This window comes from Oncorhynchus tshawytscha, linkage group LG30, assembly GCF_018296145.1.
Source record: "Oncorhynchus tshawytscha isolate Ot180627B linkage group LG30, Otsh_v2.0, whole genome shotgun sequence".
NCBI lineage: Eukaryota > Metazoa > Chordata > Actinopteri > Salmoniformes > Salmonidae > Oncorhynchus > Oncorhynchus tshawytscha.
In genome coordinates, this window is record NC_056458.1 from 20,454,700 (window position 1) to 20,477,477 (window position 22,778).

At 42.7% G+C, this 22,778-nt stretch overlaps 1 protein-coding gene and 1 long non-coding RNA gene across 5 annotated transcripts; one reads left to right on the top strand and one right to left on the bottom strand.

The window, feature by feature from the left end:
* The first annotated feature begins 158 nt into the window (after positions 1-158).
* Positions 159-22,300, top strand: LOC112245081 (C2 domain-containing protein 2-like). 4 transcript variants are annotated; one of them, XM_042309022.1, is made up of 14 exons: positions 160-1,343; positions 1,758-1,853; positions 3,275-3,394; positions 5,278-5,379; positions 5,605-5,721; positions 6,954-7,065; positions 9,457-9,565; positions 9,803-9,867; positions 11,438-11,553; positions 12,071-12,251; positions 12,724-12,968; positions 13,426-13,729; positions 21,785-22,098; positions 22,220-22,300. In XM_042309022.1, the coding sequence occupies exons 1-13, from the start codon at positions 1,068-1,070 to the stop codon at positions 22,033-22,035; spliced, it is 2,094 nt and encodes a 697-aa protein (XP_042164956.1). In that variant the 5' UTR covers positions 160-1,067; the 3' UTR covers positions 22,036-22,098; positions 22,220-22,300. The 4 variants fall into 4 exon arrangements, with proteins under 4 accessions (XP_042164957.1, XP_042164956.1, XP_042164955.1 ...); XM_042309021.1 differs by having other exon boundaries at positions 21,785-22,087; positions 22,159-22,294; XM_042309024.1 differs by having other exon boundaries at positions 1,698-1,853; positions 21,785-22,087; positions 22,159-22,293.
* LOC121841358 lies at positions 22,159-22,417 on the bottom strand. Its single transcript, XR_006080338.1, has 2 exons — positions 22,378-22,417; positions 22,159-22,293 (listed from the first exon to the last, which is right to left on the bottom strand). It is a non-coding gene; the product is annotated as an uncharacterized LOC121841358 (long non-coding RNA).
* Positions 22,418-22,778: the final 361 nt, after the last annotated feature.

Here is a 22,778-nt window from a genome sequence, read left to right on the forward strand (position 1 = left end):
TTATTTCTACACAAAAACGCAGATTTTTCTTAGAAATTAACATGTATTTGACGATAGAATTGAAAGTTTGGGAAAACCCACTAGAGTATAGATGAAAGCAATGCGCACATGGACACTTTAAGATATCGCTATGCACTCTGGGAATAGCAGTTCATGCCACATCACATGACATTTGCAGTTTTTCGATTTCGGTCATCGACGGTATCGGAGATGGTCTTCAAGCGTGTGATGGGGCTTTATAGATAAGGACTTCACAAAATAATAAATTTGTTTCGTCGTTTGAAGCCACGAATAACTTTCACTTGGCTTTACGCCATGGACGCCAGAAACGATTCATTGACATTACATTTTGGACTACGTGATATTAGCTTGCTAGATAACTTGCTAAATTAGCTCCCGTTGACTTGTAATCTAAATGAGAGCAAGGTCTGATGCTACCTAGCCAATTTTTATGAAAATCTCGTCGTTATGTGTAGTTAGCTGACTTACTGTTGTTGGCTAGCAATGCTAGGGGCTAGCTAGCAAACACAGACATACAATGGTGTGCAGCTAACGTTAGAGATGCGTGGAGCTTGCTCGAACTTGCTTGGTCTAACTTACTCAAAATGCTCCGTTATTTAGTAGGTAGCTAAGTTACTTGCAGAAACCATTTATATTGCTTGCTTGTTAGCTACCTAGCTTTCTACTGCAGTTTTCAAACAAGATAGCTAACGTTAGCAAGGATTAACTACTTCCTTGAAGTCTATTGTTACTCATCTTGGGATATTTTAGTTGGATGTTGAGCCTCCATCACTAACCACGATATTACTGACCAGATAAGAGGCTAACATTGCATAGAGTTACTTGTTCAGTGGTTGAACTTGTTGACAAGACTTGCTCTCATTGCTAATATAGCTGGATCCATAACTCAGTTAGATGGCAAACGTTAGCTAACTTAATTGTCTTGAATGACGGGGACTTAAATCAAAAGCGCATCAGACCATGTTTTTGTGCTGGTCTTACTTTCAAGAGACAATTGTCATTAGTTAAATAAATAGCTAGCCAGCTATTTAAGTCAGTTGCTGAGGATGACTGACCCAGAAAGTCCCCTTTCAAATTCTGTTTTGGGAGACTTGCAGTGGCTTTGCATGGTAACACTGTTCATTGCATCCAGCATTACATTGATACTGTATCTAATACAGTATTTTTACGACGATCTACGGATACAGAAGCCTGAGCAAAACAATGCGGTTTCGGAGGAAGCGGACGCTCTGTTGGGATGGGCGCTGTCACTGAAAAGCTGGAAAAGTCAATGGAGAGTTGCTTGGTGCAGAGCGTTGAATGACGAATCGAGGAAGTCTGGGGTGAGTCCCATGACCCATACACTAGTTTATTTAACTTTCCAAATTACTATGGATTTACACAAGTTGCCTGTAGCTAAATAAATGAATAGGAAAGGCAGTGACAGACGTTAGAAATAATCCTCTATAAAAGAACAAACAACATATGAATACAGGATCTGTATTAAATGAAACAAGACCTGAGCACACAGATGAGCCTCGTAGTAGAAGAAATCACCTTCACAGAATCCAGTGTCAACAATCTTGATTCCTGTACCTTGCTACTGTTCCTTGTAACCTTTTCATATCATACCAAATTGTAAACATGATCCATTTGTAACCTGTTCTGTGACTCTTTTAATGTTGAAATAATGTCAGTTGTTGGGGTATAGCTTTTTGCTGACCACCACCTGACCCAGGTACTCCTAACTCACACAGAGCCCAGTGCAACTAACATTTGAAGAGGAGAGCCTTCAGTCATCAGAGCTGGTGGTTGGCCAAGTGTCCAGCTTTAAAAAATCTGCTGGTCAGAAGGTAAGATAAAATCCATGTGTCTGACGGGCTCTCATCGAATGGCTCGCAACAAATTGCACACAGAATGAAAAGCTCAGTACATGATTCCGTATAGTTCAGATATGTTCATTGTTGTTTCTAAATGCTTATTTTCCTGATTTAAAATCAAGTTTGAGGTAAGAGGAGGAATCTGGATCAATTGGGTCATTGTTAAACCCAGTGCAGCGTCGTCCTCCGCCTACAGCCACTGAAATAGTTTTGCAGTTGTTTTTAGTTTGACAGTGGAGGCCTCTTAAACACTAACTACAGTTAGTAAAGAAAGCATTTATGCTGTTGCCATTTCCTAATCAATGTGCCCTAATGTCATATCCCGCCTCTATAGTCAATCGAATCTTCCACTGTAATTCAATGTCAATGGCAGTGCTCTATTGGTGCTGCAGCCTTTTAACTTCATTTCAGGTCCGCAGTGGCCAATATTCTGATTCACACACAATGTCCATTAGCTTCACTGGCACTTCCAGACATTTTCCTCCTCGCCTTAAATTGTCTGGCCAGAGCCAATAGCACATTTTTACGACCTCTTCTCCAGCTCCAAGTTTATGGGATCCTCATATAACCAGCGCCTCTTCTAAAAAGGTGAAGAGAATTCTCACTGTTTTTATACATTCTCAGTAAATCAATATTTTCACCAATAGCATTAGCAGATTTTGTATGGAAAAGGGAAGCAAAGCAGGGTTTTTCAGATGGACTAGTCTGTTATTCAAGCTGCAATATGTAACTTTTTTGGCGACCTGACCAAATTCACCTAGACTTGAGTTATAGATCTGTCCTTTTCATTGAAAGCAAGTCTAAAATGCAGTATATCTGTTCTGTGTGTGCTATTTCTATGATTACCATTGTTAAGTTTTGTTTTTGCATCTTTTACATTTTTGGTTTTGTACACCAGTATCAAACGACTGAAAATACAATCTTTTTGGTTATTGAAAACATATTTCACAGTGGTTTAGATGGTACAATCATTCTCTGCACTTGTTTGTTTTGTCAAAAACTGAAATTCGGAGAGCTATTAGAATTTTAGCAACCAGGAAATGTCGAAGTGATTTCTACACATTGCACCTTTTAAATGCCTGCTAAAAAAATTTCTTTAGGATTTTCTGTAATATGCAAGATCCAGATGCTGTTTTTTAGAGACTTTGGTAAACAAAGGCTTATCCTTGACCTGCCTGCATTAGTGAGTGTGCAGTAAGAAGCTTAGTTGCTGTCTCCTTATAGCCAGCCAGGTAAACAAGTCTGAATGTGAACCATGTATGTACTTTGCAAGAATACCACAATTATGCTTGGGCATGTTTAGCATCAAGCACCTTTTTACCTCAAATAGTATTTTTTGTGTAACCTTATTGTACGGTACTATTGTAACTGTATGCTGTCTTGTCTTCCCCAAGGCTGCACAATACAAGGTTGTCGGGGACAAGCTTCAGTTCTCCCTCAGTGCCTCACCATCAGCTATGTCTCCAGGAGAGCCCTGTAGGTACAGCGTGAAGATATCGACACTTGAACTGCAGGTAAAGGAACACAACAGTTATGTCCACTACATCTGCAGCTAACATCTTTCCCATCCCATCTCTATTGGAGCGATGCTTTAGACAAACAAAGGCAGAGTGAGGAAGAGAGGGGGGGGGGCTCCTGGTTCTCTCCCTGTGTTGTCTTAATGGAGGAAGCTCGGATTTATTGAACATGACACACTTCAGCGTAGCTTTGCTGCTGCAATGAGAATCGGATTAAATGGCGAGGGCCTAGAGGTTGGAAGATGTCCTGGAAACCTTGTTTAAATCACTGTCTGTCTAATGTAAAATACCGGAGGAGGTATAGGAGCCCCTTCTTGGTAAAGGTGCCCCATTTTTTTCCCTACTACCTCCACTTTTGTCATTGGAGAAGAGAGAAAGTAAGAATAATTTCTCACCTAAAAAGTGATGTTGAGAAATGCTCCCTCTTTCATGTTAAACAAGGTAGAGATGGCTTGATACATCCATTTTATTAGCATCGCCCGTAACTGGGCACCATTTAAAGTCAAATCTCTGACTCGGGCTCACCCATAATGTTTAGCAATCTAGCCTTTCCCTCTGCTGGTTTTTCCCTCTAGGTTGCTTGCTGTAGCGTAGTACTACTTGTGGTTTCATATTGAACATCATGAAAGTGAGAAAAACAGCCGGAGTGTGTGTTGTGGGCATATTACATAAAGCTCTATAAGCTTCCATCCCGTCTAAGTTATTGAGCTAGTTGTTAAGCTGTTGCAAATGCACGGCTAGTAAGTGGCTGTTGACGTTAACCCAATTAAATTAAAGCTATTTTTTAAAATAAATCTGGTGGCATCATTGTGGGCCTGATCCTGTCATAAATACAAGTTCAGTGAGATGTAAAAAAATCTAAAGCCAGGACTAGGTTTGGTTTGGTCAGGACACCTTTTGTTAGGGTTTTGGATTGGTTGTTGTTTTTGGGAGGGGTAGAGGGAGGCTATTGTTAATTTTTTTTTTCATACTGCCTCCTTCAGTTTGTTCTGGAAAAGTCCTGGGGGCAGGCCTTTTGAAATATGTTCATCCTTTTTCACATTGTGACTGACTGACACTAGAATGGTCCCTGTTCTTGTTATGAGTGATTGTGAAAGATGTATTTGAACAGTATATTGAGCCAGTGTGTTTCTCTTTCTGCCTCACTCACACGCTCTGTGGTTTTGCAGCTTAGTGTACTTTGGCCATGTGTAACCACACAGTTGTAACACAACTGTAGTATCATTGCAGTGGGGCATTTCATGTGACTCACTATAAATGGAATCCTTTTGTTCTCAGGTATTTTTTCCTAAACCATAAGACACTAGGCTATATTCATTCCCCATTACTATAATGATACCGTGTTTGTTAACATTTTCCCACACATGGATGATACATCTCCCATGGAAATAGTAGTGCTTCTGGCAAAATATGGTTGCTGTACTTTACTCACCATTACTTGACTCCATTTGTACTGTGCTTTATGTAACACTAAGGCTTACACTTTTTCCAGTATGACCAAAACCTATTTTTACTGATCAAAATGATTTTTTCGAAATATATATATATTGTATTGTATTGTATTTGAGTGCTACCAAAGGCTTTTTCTGATAACACAGTTGGCTGTACAGTCAGAGTGGATTCTAGGCATGCTGGGACAGGATGGCCCAGTCACTAGCACACAGTCCTCTCTCCCACTAGCACATAGCCCTCTGTCTGTCTCTCTCCCACACTTGCTCACTCTCCTTCTCTCTCACTTACGCTCTTTTTCTCTCTATGGTGGACTGCTCAATTACAGCTCATTGTGTTGGCTTGCACTCTGCAGGGTTGAAGCGTGTATTTGGAATAATATAACAACTGTATTGTTGCTCATGGCCTTTCTGTTGCCCTCTGTTCCCCAGTTGGACTTGCAGATAAGGGAGGCTGAAGGAGAGGTCTGGGTGGGCTGGGGGGTGTCCCATCTGGAGACATGGGACCTGCAGCTCAGCCCCAGCTTCACACAGGTATGACCCATAACCCACAGTCTGTGGTATAAAATATATATATATCTATAAGGCAAACATTTGAAAAACTGCAAACCTCAACCTTCCTGAGGGTAAACTGCAAACCTCAACATGTTTTATTTTTTTTATGATGTTTCCAAAAATCATCAGTCCTGACAAGTCAGACTGTAATGGAGATGATTGCTAGTGATGTGATGGTGGAGTGTTGATCCATTTGTCTGTCAGGACAATGCCACAGGCCCAAGTGTGGCTGCAGTAAAGGACGTGCTGAGACAGCTGCTGTGTGTGGCGCGTCCCTCCGTGATGCTGAGTTGCAGGCCTGCTCAGGCCACAGAGGTCAAGGTGAGAGGAAGACATTACAGTTTGACACTGGAACAGGACTCCCGTGGGTCAGGACAGGATCGACAGACCAAAGGAACAGGCAGTACAGGAATAGTTCTAAACTGTTTTTTTTGGGGGGGGATAGAAATATGCAATGTGTGAAAATGGGGGGGACGATTATAGTTTACTTAATAAAAATGAAATGTAAAATATATGGACATTTTCCCCTTCCATCAACCCATTCCAGTTGTAGCCAGCAATGTCGGAGTGGCATTGACTAAAATACAGTAGAATATAATACAGTATATACATATGAAATGAGTAAACATTATTAAAGTGACTAATGTTCTATGTCTATGTACAGTTGAAGTCGGAAGTTTACATACCATAGCCAAATACATTTACACACAGTTTTTCACAATTCTTGACATTTAGTGATTTATTTAAGCTTTTATTTCTTTCATCACATTCCCAGTGGGTCAGACGTTTACATACATTCAATTAGTATATGGAAGCATGGCCTTTAAATTGTTTAATTTGGGTCAAACGTTTCAGGTAGCCTTCCACAAGCTTCCCACAATAAGTTGGGTGAATTTTGGCCCATTCCTTCTGACAGAGCTGGTGTTTCGGAGTCAGGTTTATATGCCTCCTTGCTCGCAAACCACACATTTTCTATGGGATTGAGGTCAGGGCTTTGTGATTGCCACTCCAATACCTTAACTTTGTTGTTCTTACGCCATTTTGCCACAGCATTGGAAGTATGCTTGGGGTCATCGTCCATTTGGAAGACCCATTTTTTATTTTTTTCACCTTTATTTAACCAGGTAGACCAGTTGAGAACAAGTTCGGGATGGGAGGGATTTTATCGGGACGGGACAGGAAAGTTCCGGGTTTATAGAACCTTTGCAGAATCAGGATAGTATGGGAAAATTGACAAGACTGGACATGAATACATTTTCCCTCCTGTGTCAACCTGTCAAAGACATACAACAACAAATGCACCCTGTCAGCACATTGTGCTCCTGTCACCTGTTGGCCATTTCTATACCTCTCTATTGATAGATTGCCTGATATGTCTGATAAGTGCTGTATATCAACATAGTTGGGTTGCTTATTCTCCACGCGTTCCTGAGTCAGGTGTGTTAATGCTGGGCTGGAACAAAAGCATGCACACCCTGTAGCTCTACACTTCTCTCCACTATATAATATATGGTAGTACCTAATATCGGCATGTTCTCTGTCCGCTTCTCTAGGAGGCCTGTAAGCAGGTGACATCACCGCCCAAGCCCCCCCGCGCTCACGACTGGAAGCTACTGGTGAAGAATATCCGGGTGACATGTAAGGAGCAGGAGGACGGTGCTGCAGGTGAGGGACACAACTGGATATAACCTGGTTCAACCATGAAAACATGGGCAAAACAATGAAGTGTTGGTACAGCGCCACATGTGCCTCATGTTGAGTTGGCTGCCAGCTGAGATCACAGTAGCATGGACCTCAAGGATCCGCTGAGACTTGTTATTTTCTGACATCAGTTGAACCCATTGAAGCCTACTCAATGTGGTTCCAAACTCGCCTACAGTAGCAGGGCTGTCAGAGCTGCAGATCATCATCCACAGCAGGGAGAGAGAAGAGCGTCTCTCCCTGTATACATTACTGTTGATAATTAGATGTGTAGTGTTCAGCACTTCTCTCCCCGGTTGCTTCTTTTTCATTAAAGCTAAGAGGACAACTATGCTGATAGGGTTTATTGTTGAAATGTGCAGTGTGGCATAAAGCCAAGGAGGCAGCAGCTATGCAATAGTTAGGGAAACTTGTGTCTCCACCAGTTGATACATTATTCATTCAGTTACAAGCCTGATAGCCAGACTGGCTTTATCTCAGCCATTGACATGTACACTGATATTTCTAATATTGAGTTTCACCCCCCTTTTTCCTTAGAACAGCCTCAATTTGTCCGTGCATGGACTCTACAAGGTGTCAAAAGCGTTCCACATGGATGCTGGCCGATGTTGATTTGAATTCTTCCCACAGTTGTGTCAAGTTGGCTGGATAAACCCAGCAGCGTTGCAGTTCTTGACGCATTCAAACCTGCCTGGTACCTACTACCATACCCTGTTCAAAGGCACTTACATATGTTGTCATGCCCATTCACCCTCTGAATGGCACATATACGCAATCCATGTTTCAATTGTTTCCAGGTTTAAAAATCCCTCTCTAACTTGTCTCCTCTTTGATTGATTGATTTGAAGTAGATTTAATAAGTGACATCAATAAGGTATCTTAGCTTTCACCTGGATTCACCTGGCCAGTCTGTCATGGAAAGAGCAAGTGTTCCTAATGTTTTATACACTCAATGTAAATGTACTGTCACTACAAGTAACTATCTTGCTATTAACCTTTCTGCAATTTCTGGCAGCCCCAAGAAAATCTTATTTACATAACAATAAAAAACATCAGTCCATCTGTTTCAGCCAGAGAGATCTGTTTTTTTGGTGCTTCTCAATCTACCTCACCCGCCAATATCTCCCTTCCGCATCTGCGGTGAAAGGTGGCAGAGCTAAATCTGTTTTTCAGACCATGAGATAACCCGAAAATCGGTCTTCTCACGAAAACATCTGTAGCGTCGATACGGTTTGGCCTACAAACCATTATGACCCTCTGGAAATTTTCACGACTGGGAACAAGACCAGTTAAAAAAATTAATAGAAGTGTATATGTATGGATATAGTTTAGTGCCTAAAATATGGGGTTGAATACATGTCCCAAAATATATACAGTACCAGTCAAAAGTTTGGACACACCTACTCATTCAAGGGTTTTTCTTTATTTGTACAATTTTCTACATTGTAGAATAATAGTGAAGACATCAACACTATGGAATAATGTTGTAACCAAAAAAGTGTTAAACAAATCAAAATATATTTTATATGACAGATTCTTCATAGTAGCCACCCTTTGTCTTGACAGCTTTGCACAGTCTTGGCATTCTCTCAACCCGCTTCATGATGTAGTGACCTGGAAGGCATTTCAATTAACAGGTGTGCCTTAACTTAATTGGTGGAATTTCTTTCCTTAATGCATTTGAGCCTATCAGTTGGGTTGTGACAAGGTACTGTATGGGTGGTATACAGAAGATAGCCCTATTTGGTAAAATACCAAGTCCATATTATGGCAAGAACAGTGCAAATAAGCAAAGGGAAATGACAGTCCATTACTTTAAGACATGAAGGTCAGTCAATCCAGAAGTATCCAACAAGTATTCAGCATATGTGGGAACTCCTTCAAGACTGTTTGAAAATATATATGTTCCATGTAGTGAATCTTTTATTCAATGCATTTCTATGGGCTAATAGCAGTAATGCCCCCAAAAATGTTTATGCCTAAACTAAGGTGTTCAGACCATAGAAATAGAATGAACTCATTCTAATACTGTAGGTTCAGACATCCAACATCCATTACAATGAGGCGTCAGGGTAGCCTAGTGGTTAGAGCGTTGGACTAATAACCGGAAGGTTGCAAGTTCAAATCCCCTAGCTGACAACGTACAAATCTGTCGTTCTCCCCCTAAATAAACCCCTAAATAAACAATTTTATTTAGTTTTCCAACAATTACTTGAACGTCGACTTAATCTAATGTTCAAACATTATAATGCTCATGACTTGGGTTGTCTGTGTACTGTACCAATCAACCCCAATGTTTGATTTGTATGGGGCTGTGCATTTCTGTTGAACTCTTCTGTTGTTTGCACTTCGCAGGCAGTATGAATCCCCTGTGTGTGCTGCAGCTAGACGACCCTCCACAGAAACTCTCCACTTCAGTCCTACAAAACACAGCCAGCCTAGCCTGGGACCAGCCCTTCATCTTGTGAGTCCAGACTTGAGATCCACTGCTACTGCTGCTGCCAGAGAGTCTTTACAGAGCCCTTTTTATATGGAAATAAAAAAATGAAGCTAGTAGACATTATAGTGACATGTGAGCTCAATCTCTTAGTAAACACTTGCCACTCAGTTGCATAATATCCAACCCACAATCCCTCTCGCTCCCTCAGTCTTCCTGTTGCTCGTCCTCAGTTTTGTAAATGTTCCTCTTTTTCTCACCAAGTGAGCTGAATGGACGATCAAAAGAGCTCAATATTCAGCTGCTGGATGATGGGAAACCTCAGGAGAGTAAGTATATATTTGTTTTGTATCTCTAAATTCAGTCACGGAGAGGTAAGGATACTAATAGTATATCTGATGCACACCCACAATATTTGAATTTAAGAACAATTGAAGCTTTTTATCAACCTTAAAATATGTCTGATAGTTTGTGAGCAAAATTATACAGTTGAAGTCGGAAGTTTACATACATTTAAACTCAGTTTTTCACAATTACTGACATTTAATCCTAGTAAAAATTCCCTGTCTTAGGTCAGTTAGATCACCACTTTATTTTAAGAATGTGAAATGTTAGAATAATAGTAGAGAGAATAATTTATTTCAGCTTTTATTTCTTTCATCACATTCCCAGTGGGTCAGAAGTTTACATGCGTTCAATTAGTATTTGGTAGCATTTTCAGTTCCTTCCACAAATTTTCTATAGAATTGAGGTCAGGGCTTTGTGATGGCCACTCCAATACCTTGACTTTGTTGTACTTAAGCCATTTTGCCACAACTTTGGAAGTATGCTATCTATTTTGTGAAGTGCACCAGTCCCTCCTGCAGCAAAGCACCCCCACAACATGATGCTGCCACCCCCATGCTTCACGATTGCGACGGTGTTCTTCAGCTTGCAAGCCTCCCCCTTTTCCCTCTCAACATAACGATGGTCATTATGGCCAAACAGTTCTATTTTTGTTTCATCGGACCAGAGGACATTTCTCCAAAAATTACGGCCTTTGTCCCCATGTGCAGTTGCTAACCGTAGTCTGGCTTTTTTATGGTGGTTTTGGAGCAGTGGCTTCTTCCTTGCTGAGCGGCATTTCAGGTTATGTCGATATAGGACTCGTTTTACTGTGGATATAGATACTTTTGTACCTGTTTCCTCCAGCATCTTCACAAGGTCCTTTACTGCTGTTCTGGGATTGATTTACGCTTTTCGTACCAAAGTATGTTCATCTCCAGGAGACCGACTACGTCTCCTTCCTGAGTGGTATGACAGCTGCGTGGTCCCATGGTGTTTATACTTGCGTACTATTGTTTGTACAGATGAACGTGGTACCTTCAGGCGTTTGGAAATTGCTCCCAAGGATGAACCAGACTTGTGGAGGTCTACCATTTTTTTCTGAGGTCTTGGCTGATTTCTTTTGATTTTCCTATGATGTCAAGCAAAGAGTCACTGAGTTTGAAGGTAGACCTTGAAATACATCCACGGGTATACCTCCAATTGACTCAAATTATGTCAATTTGCCTATCAGAAGCTTCTAAAGCCATGACATAATTTTCTGGAATTTTCCAAGCTGTTTAAAGGCACAGTCAACTTAGTGTATGTAAACTTCTGACCCACTGGAATTGTGATACAGTGAATTATAAGTGAAATAATCTGTCTGTAAACAATTGTTGGAAAAATTACTTGTTTCATGCACAAAGTAGATGTCCTAAACGACTTGCCAAAACTATAGTTTCTTAACAAGATATTTGGAGTGGTTGAAAAACGAGTTTATGACTCCAACCTAAGTGTATGTAAACTTCCGACTTCAACTGTATGTATGAAGTCTTGTTATAGCAAACTGATTGGGATGTGTTGTCTTCCTGACAGACTCCTTAATGGGTCAAGTGTCTGTGCCTTTTCATCTGGTGAAGAAGCAACCCAAAGGACAGCAAACATTTGCCCTCATATCCAAAGACCAAGTGACTGGGTCACTTACTGCTGAGGCAAGATAACTACCTTTTTTAAGGCCCAGTGTGTTTTTTTATATATATTTCCACTCTGAGGTGGGAATAATATTGTGAAAATTATGATAATGCCCTTTTACTGTAAGAGCTGTGAAAAAAGACCACCGGAAATGTCAGCCTGTTTTGGTAGGATGTAGTTTTGACCTGCCTGGTGACATCACCAGGTGGTAAGTTTGTTAACAGACCAATAAGAAAGAGTTCCAAACCTCTCTGCCAGTAACAGCTAGTTTTCCGCTCCTCACTCCCAGACCGTCTTAGCAAAATTCTTGCTTGTCAAATTGTTCTTAGCTAAGAAGCTATTTTCGTTTCTTTTTGGCCATTTTATTGAGAAGATTCATTGTAAGTTACTTAATTGTTACCCAGAAATGATTTGATATAGAAATAAAAATATCTGCTTTGGACATTTTAACTTCTTAATACATATCAAATTCATATTCAATACCTTACCATTTTACACAATGAATCATGTCATTCCATCCTTTCTCTCATCCCCAAGTTTACCTACTTGGAACCTAGCGAGGTGCGGTCGTGGCAGCCCCCTACTCCAGCCCTCACTAAGAGAGTGGAAATGGACCGCACGGTCATGCCCTGTGGTACTGTGGTCACCACAATCACTGCAGTGAAGAGTAAACCAGCTCGACCGCTACTGCCTGGACTGAGCAAAAATCCCACCCAGCGTACGTATTGAGTCTTTAACAATACAATTAACGTTTAAGATGGAACCCCAAAAGTATGACAGCAGGTAGCCTAGAGGTTAAGAGCTTTGGGCCAATTACCGAAAGGTTGCTGGTTCGAATCCTGGGCCAACTAGATGGAAAATCTGTTAATGTGCCCTTGAGCAAGGCACTTAACCTGAATTGCTCCTGTAAGTCGCTCTGTCCAAGAGGGTCTGCTAAATGACTCAAATGTAAATATATGGCAATAATTTGGAGGTAATATAGTCATTGTCCACATACTATTGACAACTATTCTCTGGGGCTTTGATGTTGAGGCTTTTGGACTTTTTTTCAACACATGACTGCCTCTTGTCTAGGCATTACTATGAGATGGGCTCAGCTTATTTTAACAAAAATGTATAGAATGCAATTACCGGTATTAATGTCAATAAAATGATAAGGATCTTATCCAAGTGATCTTGTATGTTTTCAGAGACCCCCTTGAAGCCTCCCAGCGGCACCAAGTCCAAGCTGTCGTCTCGGAGGGTGTCAGAGCAGCCATCCATGCTGGGGACGATGGGGAGTAAGGCCCTGTCCTCCTCTGACACAGAGCTGCTTATGCTCAATGGGTCCGATCCCGTGGCAGAGGCCGCCATCCGCCAGCTCCACGAGTCAGCCAAGCAGAAGCTCAAGTCCCCGGTCAAGAAGAGCACCATCATCATCTCAGGAGTGGCCAAGGTACCATAATAATACATAAGATTTGGTTAGGGATTTTCTGAAACCCAAAGACACTTGAACTCAAAGGCATACCATACGGAGCAGCTCGGCAGTACACTCCAAAGGTCAAATAGGGGATGCTTATATTTGCCCATTTTCACTGCATTAGCAAGTGGGTAACCTGCACAAGTGTGGAATGCAAATGTTTTTTGCATATCCACACCCACAAAGGTTGTGGTCACAATCAGGGATCAGCCATTATTGATGGCGACCCTGGAACAATTAGAGTTAAGTGCCTTGCTCGAGGGCAGAGCAACACTTTTTTTCACGTTGTTGGCTCGGGGATTCCAACTAGCAACCTTTTGGTTACTGGCCCAAAGCTCTAACCGCTAGGCTACTCTCTACCTCTTAGAAGCTCTTCAGCTCTTCTTTTTGAAATGTTAAGAGTGGGTTTTCTATTCTGTACTCCATTTCTTAGACCCCTCTTTCTCAGGATGATGAGATGGCATTGATGGTGGGCTACGCTGCTGCGATGGATGCCTCCATGTCGGAGCAGGGTTCTCAGGAGATTTCTGTGGCGACTGCTTCAGTAGTAGGAGCCAGTAGCAACCTCCCGGAGGCGTGGTCAGAACCCCAGGAGGGCCCCAGTGGAGTTGTCCAGGCTCAAGCCCAGCAGGCCCCGGAGGACTGGGAGAGCCAAGCAGGAGAGGACCCAGACAGAGATGCAGATAAAACCTCCATGTCCCTCTGCATCTCAGAGTCGGGCTCCAAAAAGAGCAGGGGTGAGAGTTTATGGGATGGTGCCCTATGCCAGCACTGGCAAATCTTTAAGATCTTATTGTTGTCTATTTTTAGCCTTATTCTCTCCTAAAATATTGTACTGGGCATATCACTTTGGTAACGCTCTTACTCTACTCAAGTCCTTATGATCCTGGTCACCACTCCAGTCTTCTCATTATTCCTATCTCCACCCTTCCCTTGTCTCTTTATTCTTTGCCATCTTAAAGAGGATACCATTGCTAACCAGAAATGTTTTCCTGAAGAGTAAGTTACCTCACAAGCAGCTGTTAGTAGCTTGGTACAGTAGTGACTAGACTAGCATGCTATCCATCTATGAAATGTGACGTTCACATTTTCTTTCAGATGGTATAACATCTTTTAGGCTGCAACAGCTCCAAGCTGCGTTGTAGGAGCAGTTTTAGGTGCACTTCTATCATGGTCGGTGCTATTTTTCAAGACCAGGGTTGGGGCTGGGCAATATGGCCTAAAATTCATATCTTAACGATTCACAATATATCACTTAAAAAAATAATGTTTTCTCTAAATAAGCTTTGTTGTAAAGGTCAAATACACTGCATTTTCAATGATCTAAAGAATTTCCGGTTTGTGAAATTATATCCTTTTTTTTGCAATAATCACTGATCTGGCTTTCAAGTCTGTCTATTAAAATGTGTTTTTTGTTACAAATTTAACTAGAGCCGTGCATAATGCACATTCACTAATAATGACTAACTTCTTGTAGCAGGCATAACAGAAAATTAACACGGGTTTCATAAACAATCTTTCAAGCAAGTCCACATGCTGGTGAGTAGCCCGCTAATATTTATATTTCAAGTCTAGCCAACTTGGAACTACAGTGCATTCGGAAAGTATTCAGACCCCTTGACCTTTTCCACATTTTGTTACAGCCTTATTTAAAATTGTATTAACTTGTTATGGCTGCAATCCCGCTAACGGGATCGATATGACAACTACCAGTGAAAATAGAGGGCGCCAAATTCAAACCACAGAAATCTCATAATTACAATTCCTAAAACATACATATGTCTTATATCATTTTAAAGTTAATATTGTTGTTAATCCCACCAAAGTGTCCGATTTCAAATATGCTTTTCAGCAAAAGCACTACAAACGATTATGTTAAATCTCCACCAAACCACAATAAGCACAGCCATTTTCCAGCGAAATATAGCATTAACAAAAAGCAGAAATAGAGAGAAAATTAATCACTAACCTTGAATTATCTTCATCAGATGACACTCATAGGACTTCATGTTACACAATACATGCATGTTTTGTTTGATAAAGTTCATATTTATATAAAAAAATCTGTTTACATTGGCTTATTAGATTCACTAGTTCCAAAAACATCAAATGATTTTGCATAGCCACATCGTTTCAACGGAAATACTCATCATAAATGTAGATGCTAATACAAGTTATACACATGGAATTATAGATATACCTCTCCTTAATGCAACCGCTGTGTCAGATTTCAAAAAAAGTTTACGGAAAAAGCAACCCATGCAATAATCTGAGACGGAGCTCAGAACAGTAGCCAAATTAGCCGCCATGTTAGTGTCAACAGAAACCAGAAAATACATGATAAATGTTTCCTTACCTTTGATGAACTTCATCAGAATGCAGTCCTAGGAATCCCAGGTCCACAATAAATGCTTAATTTGTTCGAAAATGTCTGTTATTTATGTCCAATTAGCTACTTTGGTTAGCGCGTTTGGTAAACAATTCCAAAGTCACAAAGCGCGTCCACTATAACGTTACGAAATGTCCAAAAGTTCCGTAACAGTCAGTACAAACATGTCAAACGGTGTACTGAATCAATCTTTAGAATGTTGTTTATATATATCTTGAATAACATTCCAACCGGAGAATTAGAATGACTTCAGATGACCAGTGGAATGCAGGTCCTTCCTCTGTGAACGTGCATGGTGAAAGCATGGTCAACTCGTGGCAGTGGTGACTATTCCCTGTCTCATTCGACCCCCTTTCACATTAGTCATCAGACAAAGTTCTATTGACTGTTGACATCTAGTGGAAGGCGTAGGAAGTGAAAACTCATCCATATCTCGCTGTAATTTCAATGAGAGCTTGGTTGAAAATCTGCCACCCCCAGAAAAAATACAAACAGGAAGTGGAATTTCTCAGGTTTTTGCCTGCAATATGAGTTCTGTTATACTCACAGACATAATTCAAACAGTTTTAGATACTTCAGAGTGTTTTCTATCCAATACTAATAATAATATGCATATATTAGCAACTGAGACTGAGGAGCTAGCCGTTTACAATGGGCACCTTTTCATCCAAGCTACTCAATACTGCCCCTGCCCCATAAAAAGTTAAATCATTTTTTTCTTTCATAAATCTACACACAATACCCCTTAATGACAAAGCAAAAACACCTTTTTCCTTTTTTTTTGCATACAAAGTAAATAAATAAAATATCACATTTGTGTAAGTATTCAGACCCTTTACTCAGACCTTTGGTAGCAATACAGCCTCGATTCTTCTTGGGTATGACACTACAAGCTTGGCAAACCTGTATTTGGGAAGTTACTCCCATTCTCTGCAGATCCTCTCAAACTCTGTCAGGTTTGATGGGGAGCATCGCTGCACAACTATTTTCAGGTCACTCCAGAGATATTAGATCAGGTTCAAGTCTGGGCTCTGACTGGGACACTCATGGACATTCAGAGACTTGTCCCGAAGCCACTCCTGCTTTGTCTTGGCTATGTGCTTAGGATCGTTGTCCTGTTGGAAGGTGAAACTTCGCCCCAGTCATCAAGGATCTCTCTGTACTTTGCTCTGTTCATCTTTCCCTCGAGCCTGACTAGTCTTCCAGTTCTTGCCACGGAAAAAGATCTCCACAGTTTGATGCTGCCACCACCATGCTTTACTGTAGGGATGGTGCCAGGTTTCCTCCAGATGTGACACTTGGCATTCAGGCCAAAGAGGTCAACCTTGGTTTCATCAGACCAGAGATTCTTATTTCTCATGGTCTGAGAGTCCTTTAGGTGCCTTTTGGCAAACTCCAAGTGGGCTGTCATGTGCCTTTTCCCGAGGAGTGGCTTCTGTCTGGCCACTATACAATAAATGGCTGTTTGGTGGAGTGATGCAGAGATGGTTGTCCTTCTGGAAGGTTCTCCCATATCTACCGAGGAACTCTGGCGCTCTGTCAGTGACCACCAAGTTCTTGGTCACCTCCCTGACCAAGGCCCTTCTTCCCTGATTGCTCAGTTTTGCTGGGTGGCCAGCTCTAGGAAGAGTCTTGGTGGTTCCAAACTTATTCCATTTAAGAATGATTGAGGCCACTGTATTCTTGGGGACCTTCAATGCTGCAGACATTTTGGATACCCTTCTCCAGATCTGTGCCTTGACACAATCCTGTCTCGGAGCTCAACAGACAATTCCTTCGTCCTCATTGCTTGGTTTTTGCTCTGACATGCATGTGGGACTTATATAGACAGATGTGTGCCTTTCCATATCATGCCCAATCAATTGATTGTACCACAGGTGGACTCCAATCAAGTTGTAGAAACATCTCAAGGATGATCAATGGAAGGATGCACCTGAGCTCAATTTAGACTCTCATAGCAAAGGGTCTACTTATTTTCATAAGGTATTTTTATTTTTTAATCAATTAGCAACATTTCTAAACCTTTTTTCACTTTATGGGGTATTGTGTGTAGATTGATGACCATTTAAAAAAAAATCCATTTTAGAATCAGTCTGTATCGTAACAAAATGTTGAAAAAGGAGAGAGAGGGAGCTTAATTAGCGTCTCCTGGTATGATGCAGTCAAGACGGGTGACATGTAATCATATTTGATGATAAATAACCTCGCTATGGCAGCTATTAGTCTACTTTAACACAAGTTGGCTTGCTTGGTTGGTTGCTCTCTCTCCCTCCTCACTGCTTCCCGTTTCACTCGCTCACAGTAACTTACAGCACCTCCCCCACAAGAGGGTGAGTAATATGTGGATGAGGTAGTTGGGTGTGCTAATTACAGATTGGCTGTGTACAGGTACAGTGATCAGTAAGCTGTTCTGGCAGCTGATGCTTAAAGTTAGAAAGGGAGATATAAGACTCCAGCTTCAGTGATTTTTTTTTGCAATTTGTTCCAGTCATTGGCAGCAGAGAACTGGAAGGAAAGGCGGCCAAAGGAAGTGTTGGCTTTGGGGATGACCAGTGAAATATACCTGCAGGAGCTCGTACTACGGGTGGGTGTTGCTATGGTGACCAGTGAGCTGAGATAAGGCGGGGCATTACCTAGCATAGACCTATAGCTGTCCTGGAGCCAGTGGGTTTGGCGACGAATATGAAGCGAGGGCCAGCCAACGAGAGCGTACAGGTTGCAGTGGTGGGTAGTATATGGGGCTTTAGTAACAAAACAGATGGCACTGTGATAGACTGCATCCAATTTACTGAGTAGTGTTGTAGGCTATTTTGTAAATGACATCACCGAAGTCAAGGATGGGTAGGATAGTCAGTTTTACGAGAGAATGTTTGGCAGCATGAGTGAAGGAGGCTTTGTTGCGAAATAAGAAGCCAATTCTAGATTTAATTTTGGATTTGAGATGCTTGATGTGAGTCTGGAAGGAGAGTTTACAGTCTAACCAGACACCTAGGTATTTGTAGTTGTCCACATATTCAGAACCATCCAGAGTAGTGATGCTAGTTGGGCGGGAGAGTGCGGGCAGCAATCGGTTGAAGAGCTTGCACTTAGTTTTACTTGCATTTTTAAAGCAGTCGGAGGCCTCGAAAGGAGTGTTGTATGGCATTGAAGCTCGTTTGGAGGTTTGTTAGCATAGTGTCCAAAGAAGGGCCAGATGTATACAGAATGGTGTCGTCTGCGTAGAGGTGGATCAGCTAATCACCAGCAGCAAGAGCGACATCATTGATATCTACAGAGAAAAGAGTCGGCCAGAGAATTGAACCCTGTGGCACCCCCATAGACTGCCAGAGGTCCGGACAACAGGCCCTCAGATTTGACACACTGAACTCTGTCTGAGACGTAGTTGTTCAACCAGGCGAGGCAGTCATTTGAGAGCCAATGCTATTGATTCTGCCAATAAGAATGTGGTGATTGACAGATTCGAAAGCCTTGGCCAGGTCGATGAATACGGCTGCACAGTACTGTCTTTTATCGATGGTGGTTATGATATCGTTTAGGACCTTGAGCGTGGCTGAGGTGCACCCATGACCAGCTCGGAAACCAGATTGCATAGTGGAGAAGGTACGGTGGGATTCGAAATAGTAGGTGATCTGTTTGTTAACTTGACTGGCAGGGCAGGATGGATATAGGTCTATAACAGTTTGGGTCTAGAGTGTCTCCCCCAGCTTTCCAATCTTTGGGGATCTCAGACGATATGAGAGGTTGAAAAGGCTAGTAATAAGGGTTGCAACAATTTTGGCGGATAATTTTTGAAAGAGAGGGTCCAGATTGTCTAGCCCAGCTGAATTGGTAGGGATCCAGGTATTATAGCTTTTTCAGAACATCAGCTGTCAGGATTTGGATGAAGGAGAAGCGGTGGTGCTGGGTTGTGCAAGTTGCTACAGGGGGTGCTGAGCTGTTGGCCGGGGTATGGGTAGCCATGGCCAGCCATAGAAAAATGTTTAATGAAATGATCAATTATTGTAGATTTATCGGTGGTGACAATGTTTCCTATCCTCAGTGCAGTGGGCAGCTGGGAGGAGGTGCTCTTATTCTCCATGGACTTTAATGTCCCAAAACCTTTTGAAATTTGTGCTACAGGTTGAAAATTTCTGTTTGAAAAAGCTAGCTAGTATATTGGTTCCTGACTTCCCTGAAAAGTTGCATATTGCGTGTGCAATTCGATGCTAATGCAGAAGACCACAGGATGATATTGTGCTGGTCAAGGGCTGTCAAGTCTGGGGTGAACCAAGGGCTATATCTGTTCTTAGTTCTACATTTTTTGAATGGGGCATGCGTATTTAAGATGGAGAGGAAATCACTTTTAAAAAGCAACCAGGCATCCTCTACTGACAGTTTGTGGGCAGTTAGACATTAACTGGGCACAGTAGAGTAGCCTACAATGCTTATACGAAAACCATCAGAGTGACAGGTGGAAAAGCATTATACCAGAGGCAGGCAGGCTAAAGGTAGGGATGCAGGCAGAGGATGATGTTGGTGTACATCAAGAAGTTAAAAAAAGTTAGCCCAACTAGGTAATCATGAATTATTTACAATTCCTCAATTATCGTTCTGTCACTGCAAGACAATGCAGATTTGTTATAGCCTACAAGTGTTAATGTCTTTGAAGCCAAAAAAGACATACAGTGCATTCGGAAAGTATTCAGACATTTTGTTATGTTACAACCTTCTTCTAAAATTGATTAAAATGGTTGTTTCCCCCTTCATAAATCTACAAACAATACCCCATAATTACAAAGCAAAAACTGGTTTAATCATTTTTGGAAATGTATTAAGAATAAAAAATTGAAATATCACATTTACATAAGTATTCAGACCCTTTACTCAGTACTTTGTTGAAGCACCTTTGGAGGCGATTACCGCCTCGATTCTTCTTGGGTTTGACGCTACAAGCTTGGCAAACCTGTATTTGGGGAATTTCTCCCAATCTTCTCTGCAGATCCTCTCAAGCTCTGTCAGGTTGGATGGGGAGCGTCGCTTCACAGCTATTTTCAGGTCTCTCCAGAGATGTCTGATCGGGTACAAGTCCGGGCTCTGGCTGGGCCACTCATGGACATTCCGAGACTTGTCCTGAATCCACTCCTGCGTGGTCTAGGCTGTATGCTTAGGGTTGTTGTCTTGTTGGAAGGCGAACCTTCGTCTCAGTCTGAGGTCCTGAGCAGGTTTCCAAGGATTTCTTTGTACTTTGCTCTGTTCATCTTTCGCTCGATCCTGACTCGTCTCCCAGTCCTTGAAAAACATCCCCACAGCAAGTTGCTGCCACCATCATGCTTCACCGTAGGGATGGTGCCACATTTCCTCCAGACGTGCCGCTTAGCGTTCAGGACAAAGAGTTCAATCTTGGTTTCATCAGACCAGAGAATCTTGTTTTCATGGTCTGAGAGTCTGTAGGTGACTTTTGGCAATCTCCAAGCAGGGCTAACTTTTTTTAACTTCTTGATGTACACCAACATCATCCTCTGCCTGCATCCCTACCTTTAGCCTGCCTGCCTCTGGTATAATGCTTTTCCAGCTGTCACTCTGATGGTTTTCGTATAAGCATTGTAGGCTACTCTACTGTGCCCAGTTAATGTCTAACTGCCCACAAACTGAATAGCCTTATTCTAGCTGGCTACTAGACAGAGACGCTGTCCGTTCAGCCACACCCCATGGAGCTCCACTATGCCTACCTGTACCGAGGCGCTGTCCATTCAGCGGTGCTGAATCACAGGCACGTCCTTACTGTGTAGATTTTTCTTAATTCCTTGGTCGAGTTTGTTTGTCTGTTTGTCCTTCCCGGTTGTAGGCTAAGTCATTCCTGTGTGCGCCTTTTATTTCAGTGCATGTATAGGATTTATCTGGCATAGTTTGCATTCGCGACAGCTGTTTTATGCTCTGGTTACTTTCACATTGATGTCGGTATTTAGTGGGCATTGATAGCGTGTGTTTTGCATCTGTCATTTTGCAGTGTATGCACTGCTCCACAAGTAGGATAAATGAGTCAATGTAGCCTACAGTATGTATGATGAGTTTGAGTAGTACGTTGTACAGGCTATTCCGCAAACCTTGAAACCAAATATAAAGCTCATATTGGGGTGGTAATGTCTGGGAGACATTTTGTTTTTGCTCTTCTACACAATTTTAAAACTCTAAAATGCTATTTGGTGAAGTACAGTAAATGAGCTTCAACTGGTGGATGTATTTCCACACCCCACTTTGCCGTACCCGAGGTTTAGCCGAACTGACACCACTGCCACCCCCAAAACACAGCAACCCCATCCCCAATCTACTTCCCACGGCTATGTAGATGACACAATTTCAGTTATTGTTGAATTATATTAATTTACGACAACCTCGTCTTGTTTTCTCCTCTTCCTCCCACCAGGAGGCGGCTTCCTACAAAAGAGTGCCAAGCTGTTCTTCCGCCGGCGCCGCCAGTGCAAGGACCCGGGTATGAGCCAGTCGCACAACGACCTGGTGTACCTGGAGCAACCTGTGACGGTGGACCGAGAGAAACGCACAGCCACTTTCAGCCGGATGTTGAACCGCAAGCTGCTGCCCAAGAGCAAGAGCAAAGCCAACGGCTCCACAACCCAGACATCCACCCCCACCCTGGAGGAACAACACGCAGCCTGACTCTCCCTCCAATAGTTCTGGAGCCCCCCACGCCACCTCTAACCCCTTCTTTAGTCCTCCAGCCCCCACGCCACCTCTAACCCCTTCTTTAGTCCTCCAGCCCCCCACGCCACCCTAACCCCCAGTCCTCCAGCCCCCCACGCCGCCACTCCTACCATCTCTAACCCCTTCTTTAGTCCTCCAGCCCCCACGCCGCCACTCCTACCACCTCTAACCCCTTCTTTAGTCCTCCAGCCCCCACGCCGCCACTCCTACCACCTCTAACTTTAGTCCTACCACCTCTAACCCCTTCTTTAGTCCTCCAGCCCCCCACCTCTAACGTCCTCCAGCCACTCCTACCACCTCTAACCCCTTCTTTAGTCCTCCAGCCCCCCCCCACCCCTACCACCCACTTCTTCTCCTCCTCCTACCATCTCTAACCCCTTCTTTAGTCCTCCAGCGCCCCCCCACGCCGCCACCCTACCACCTCCTAACCCCTTCTTTTCCTCCAGTCCCCCACTCAACCACCCCTACCACCCACTTCTTCCCCTCATCTAGTCCTCCAGCCCCCACCCCCACTACCACCCACCCCTCTAGTCCTCCAGTCCCCCACCACCACCCTTACCACCCGCTTCTTCCTCCTCTAGTCCTCCAGTCCCCCACTCCACCATCCCTACCACCCGCTTCTTCCCCCCAGTCCTCCAGCCCCCACCACCATCCCTACCACCCGCTTCTTCCCCTCCTCTAGTCCTCCAGCCCCCACT

Bases quoted from the DNA above. Each gene is read 5' to 3' on its own strand.
- LOC112245081 (XM_042309022.1), top strand. From the start codon at position 1,068: ATGACTGACCCAGAAAGTCCCCTTTCAAATTCTGTTTTGGGAGACTTG. The intron at 1,344-1,757 runs GTGAGTCCCATG...TAACTCACACAG, and splicing joins ACGAATCGAGGAAGTCTGGG to AGCCCAGTGCAACTAACATT. The intron at 5,722-6,953 runs GTGAGAGGAAGA...CCGCTTCTCTAG, and splicing joins CTCAGGCCACAGAGGTCAAG to GAGGCCTGTAAGCAGGTGAC.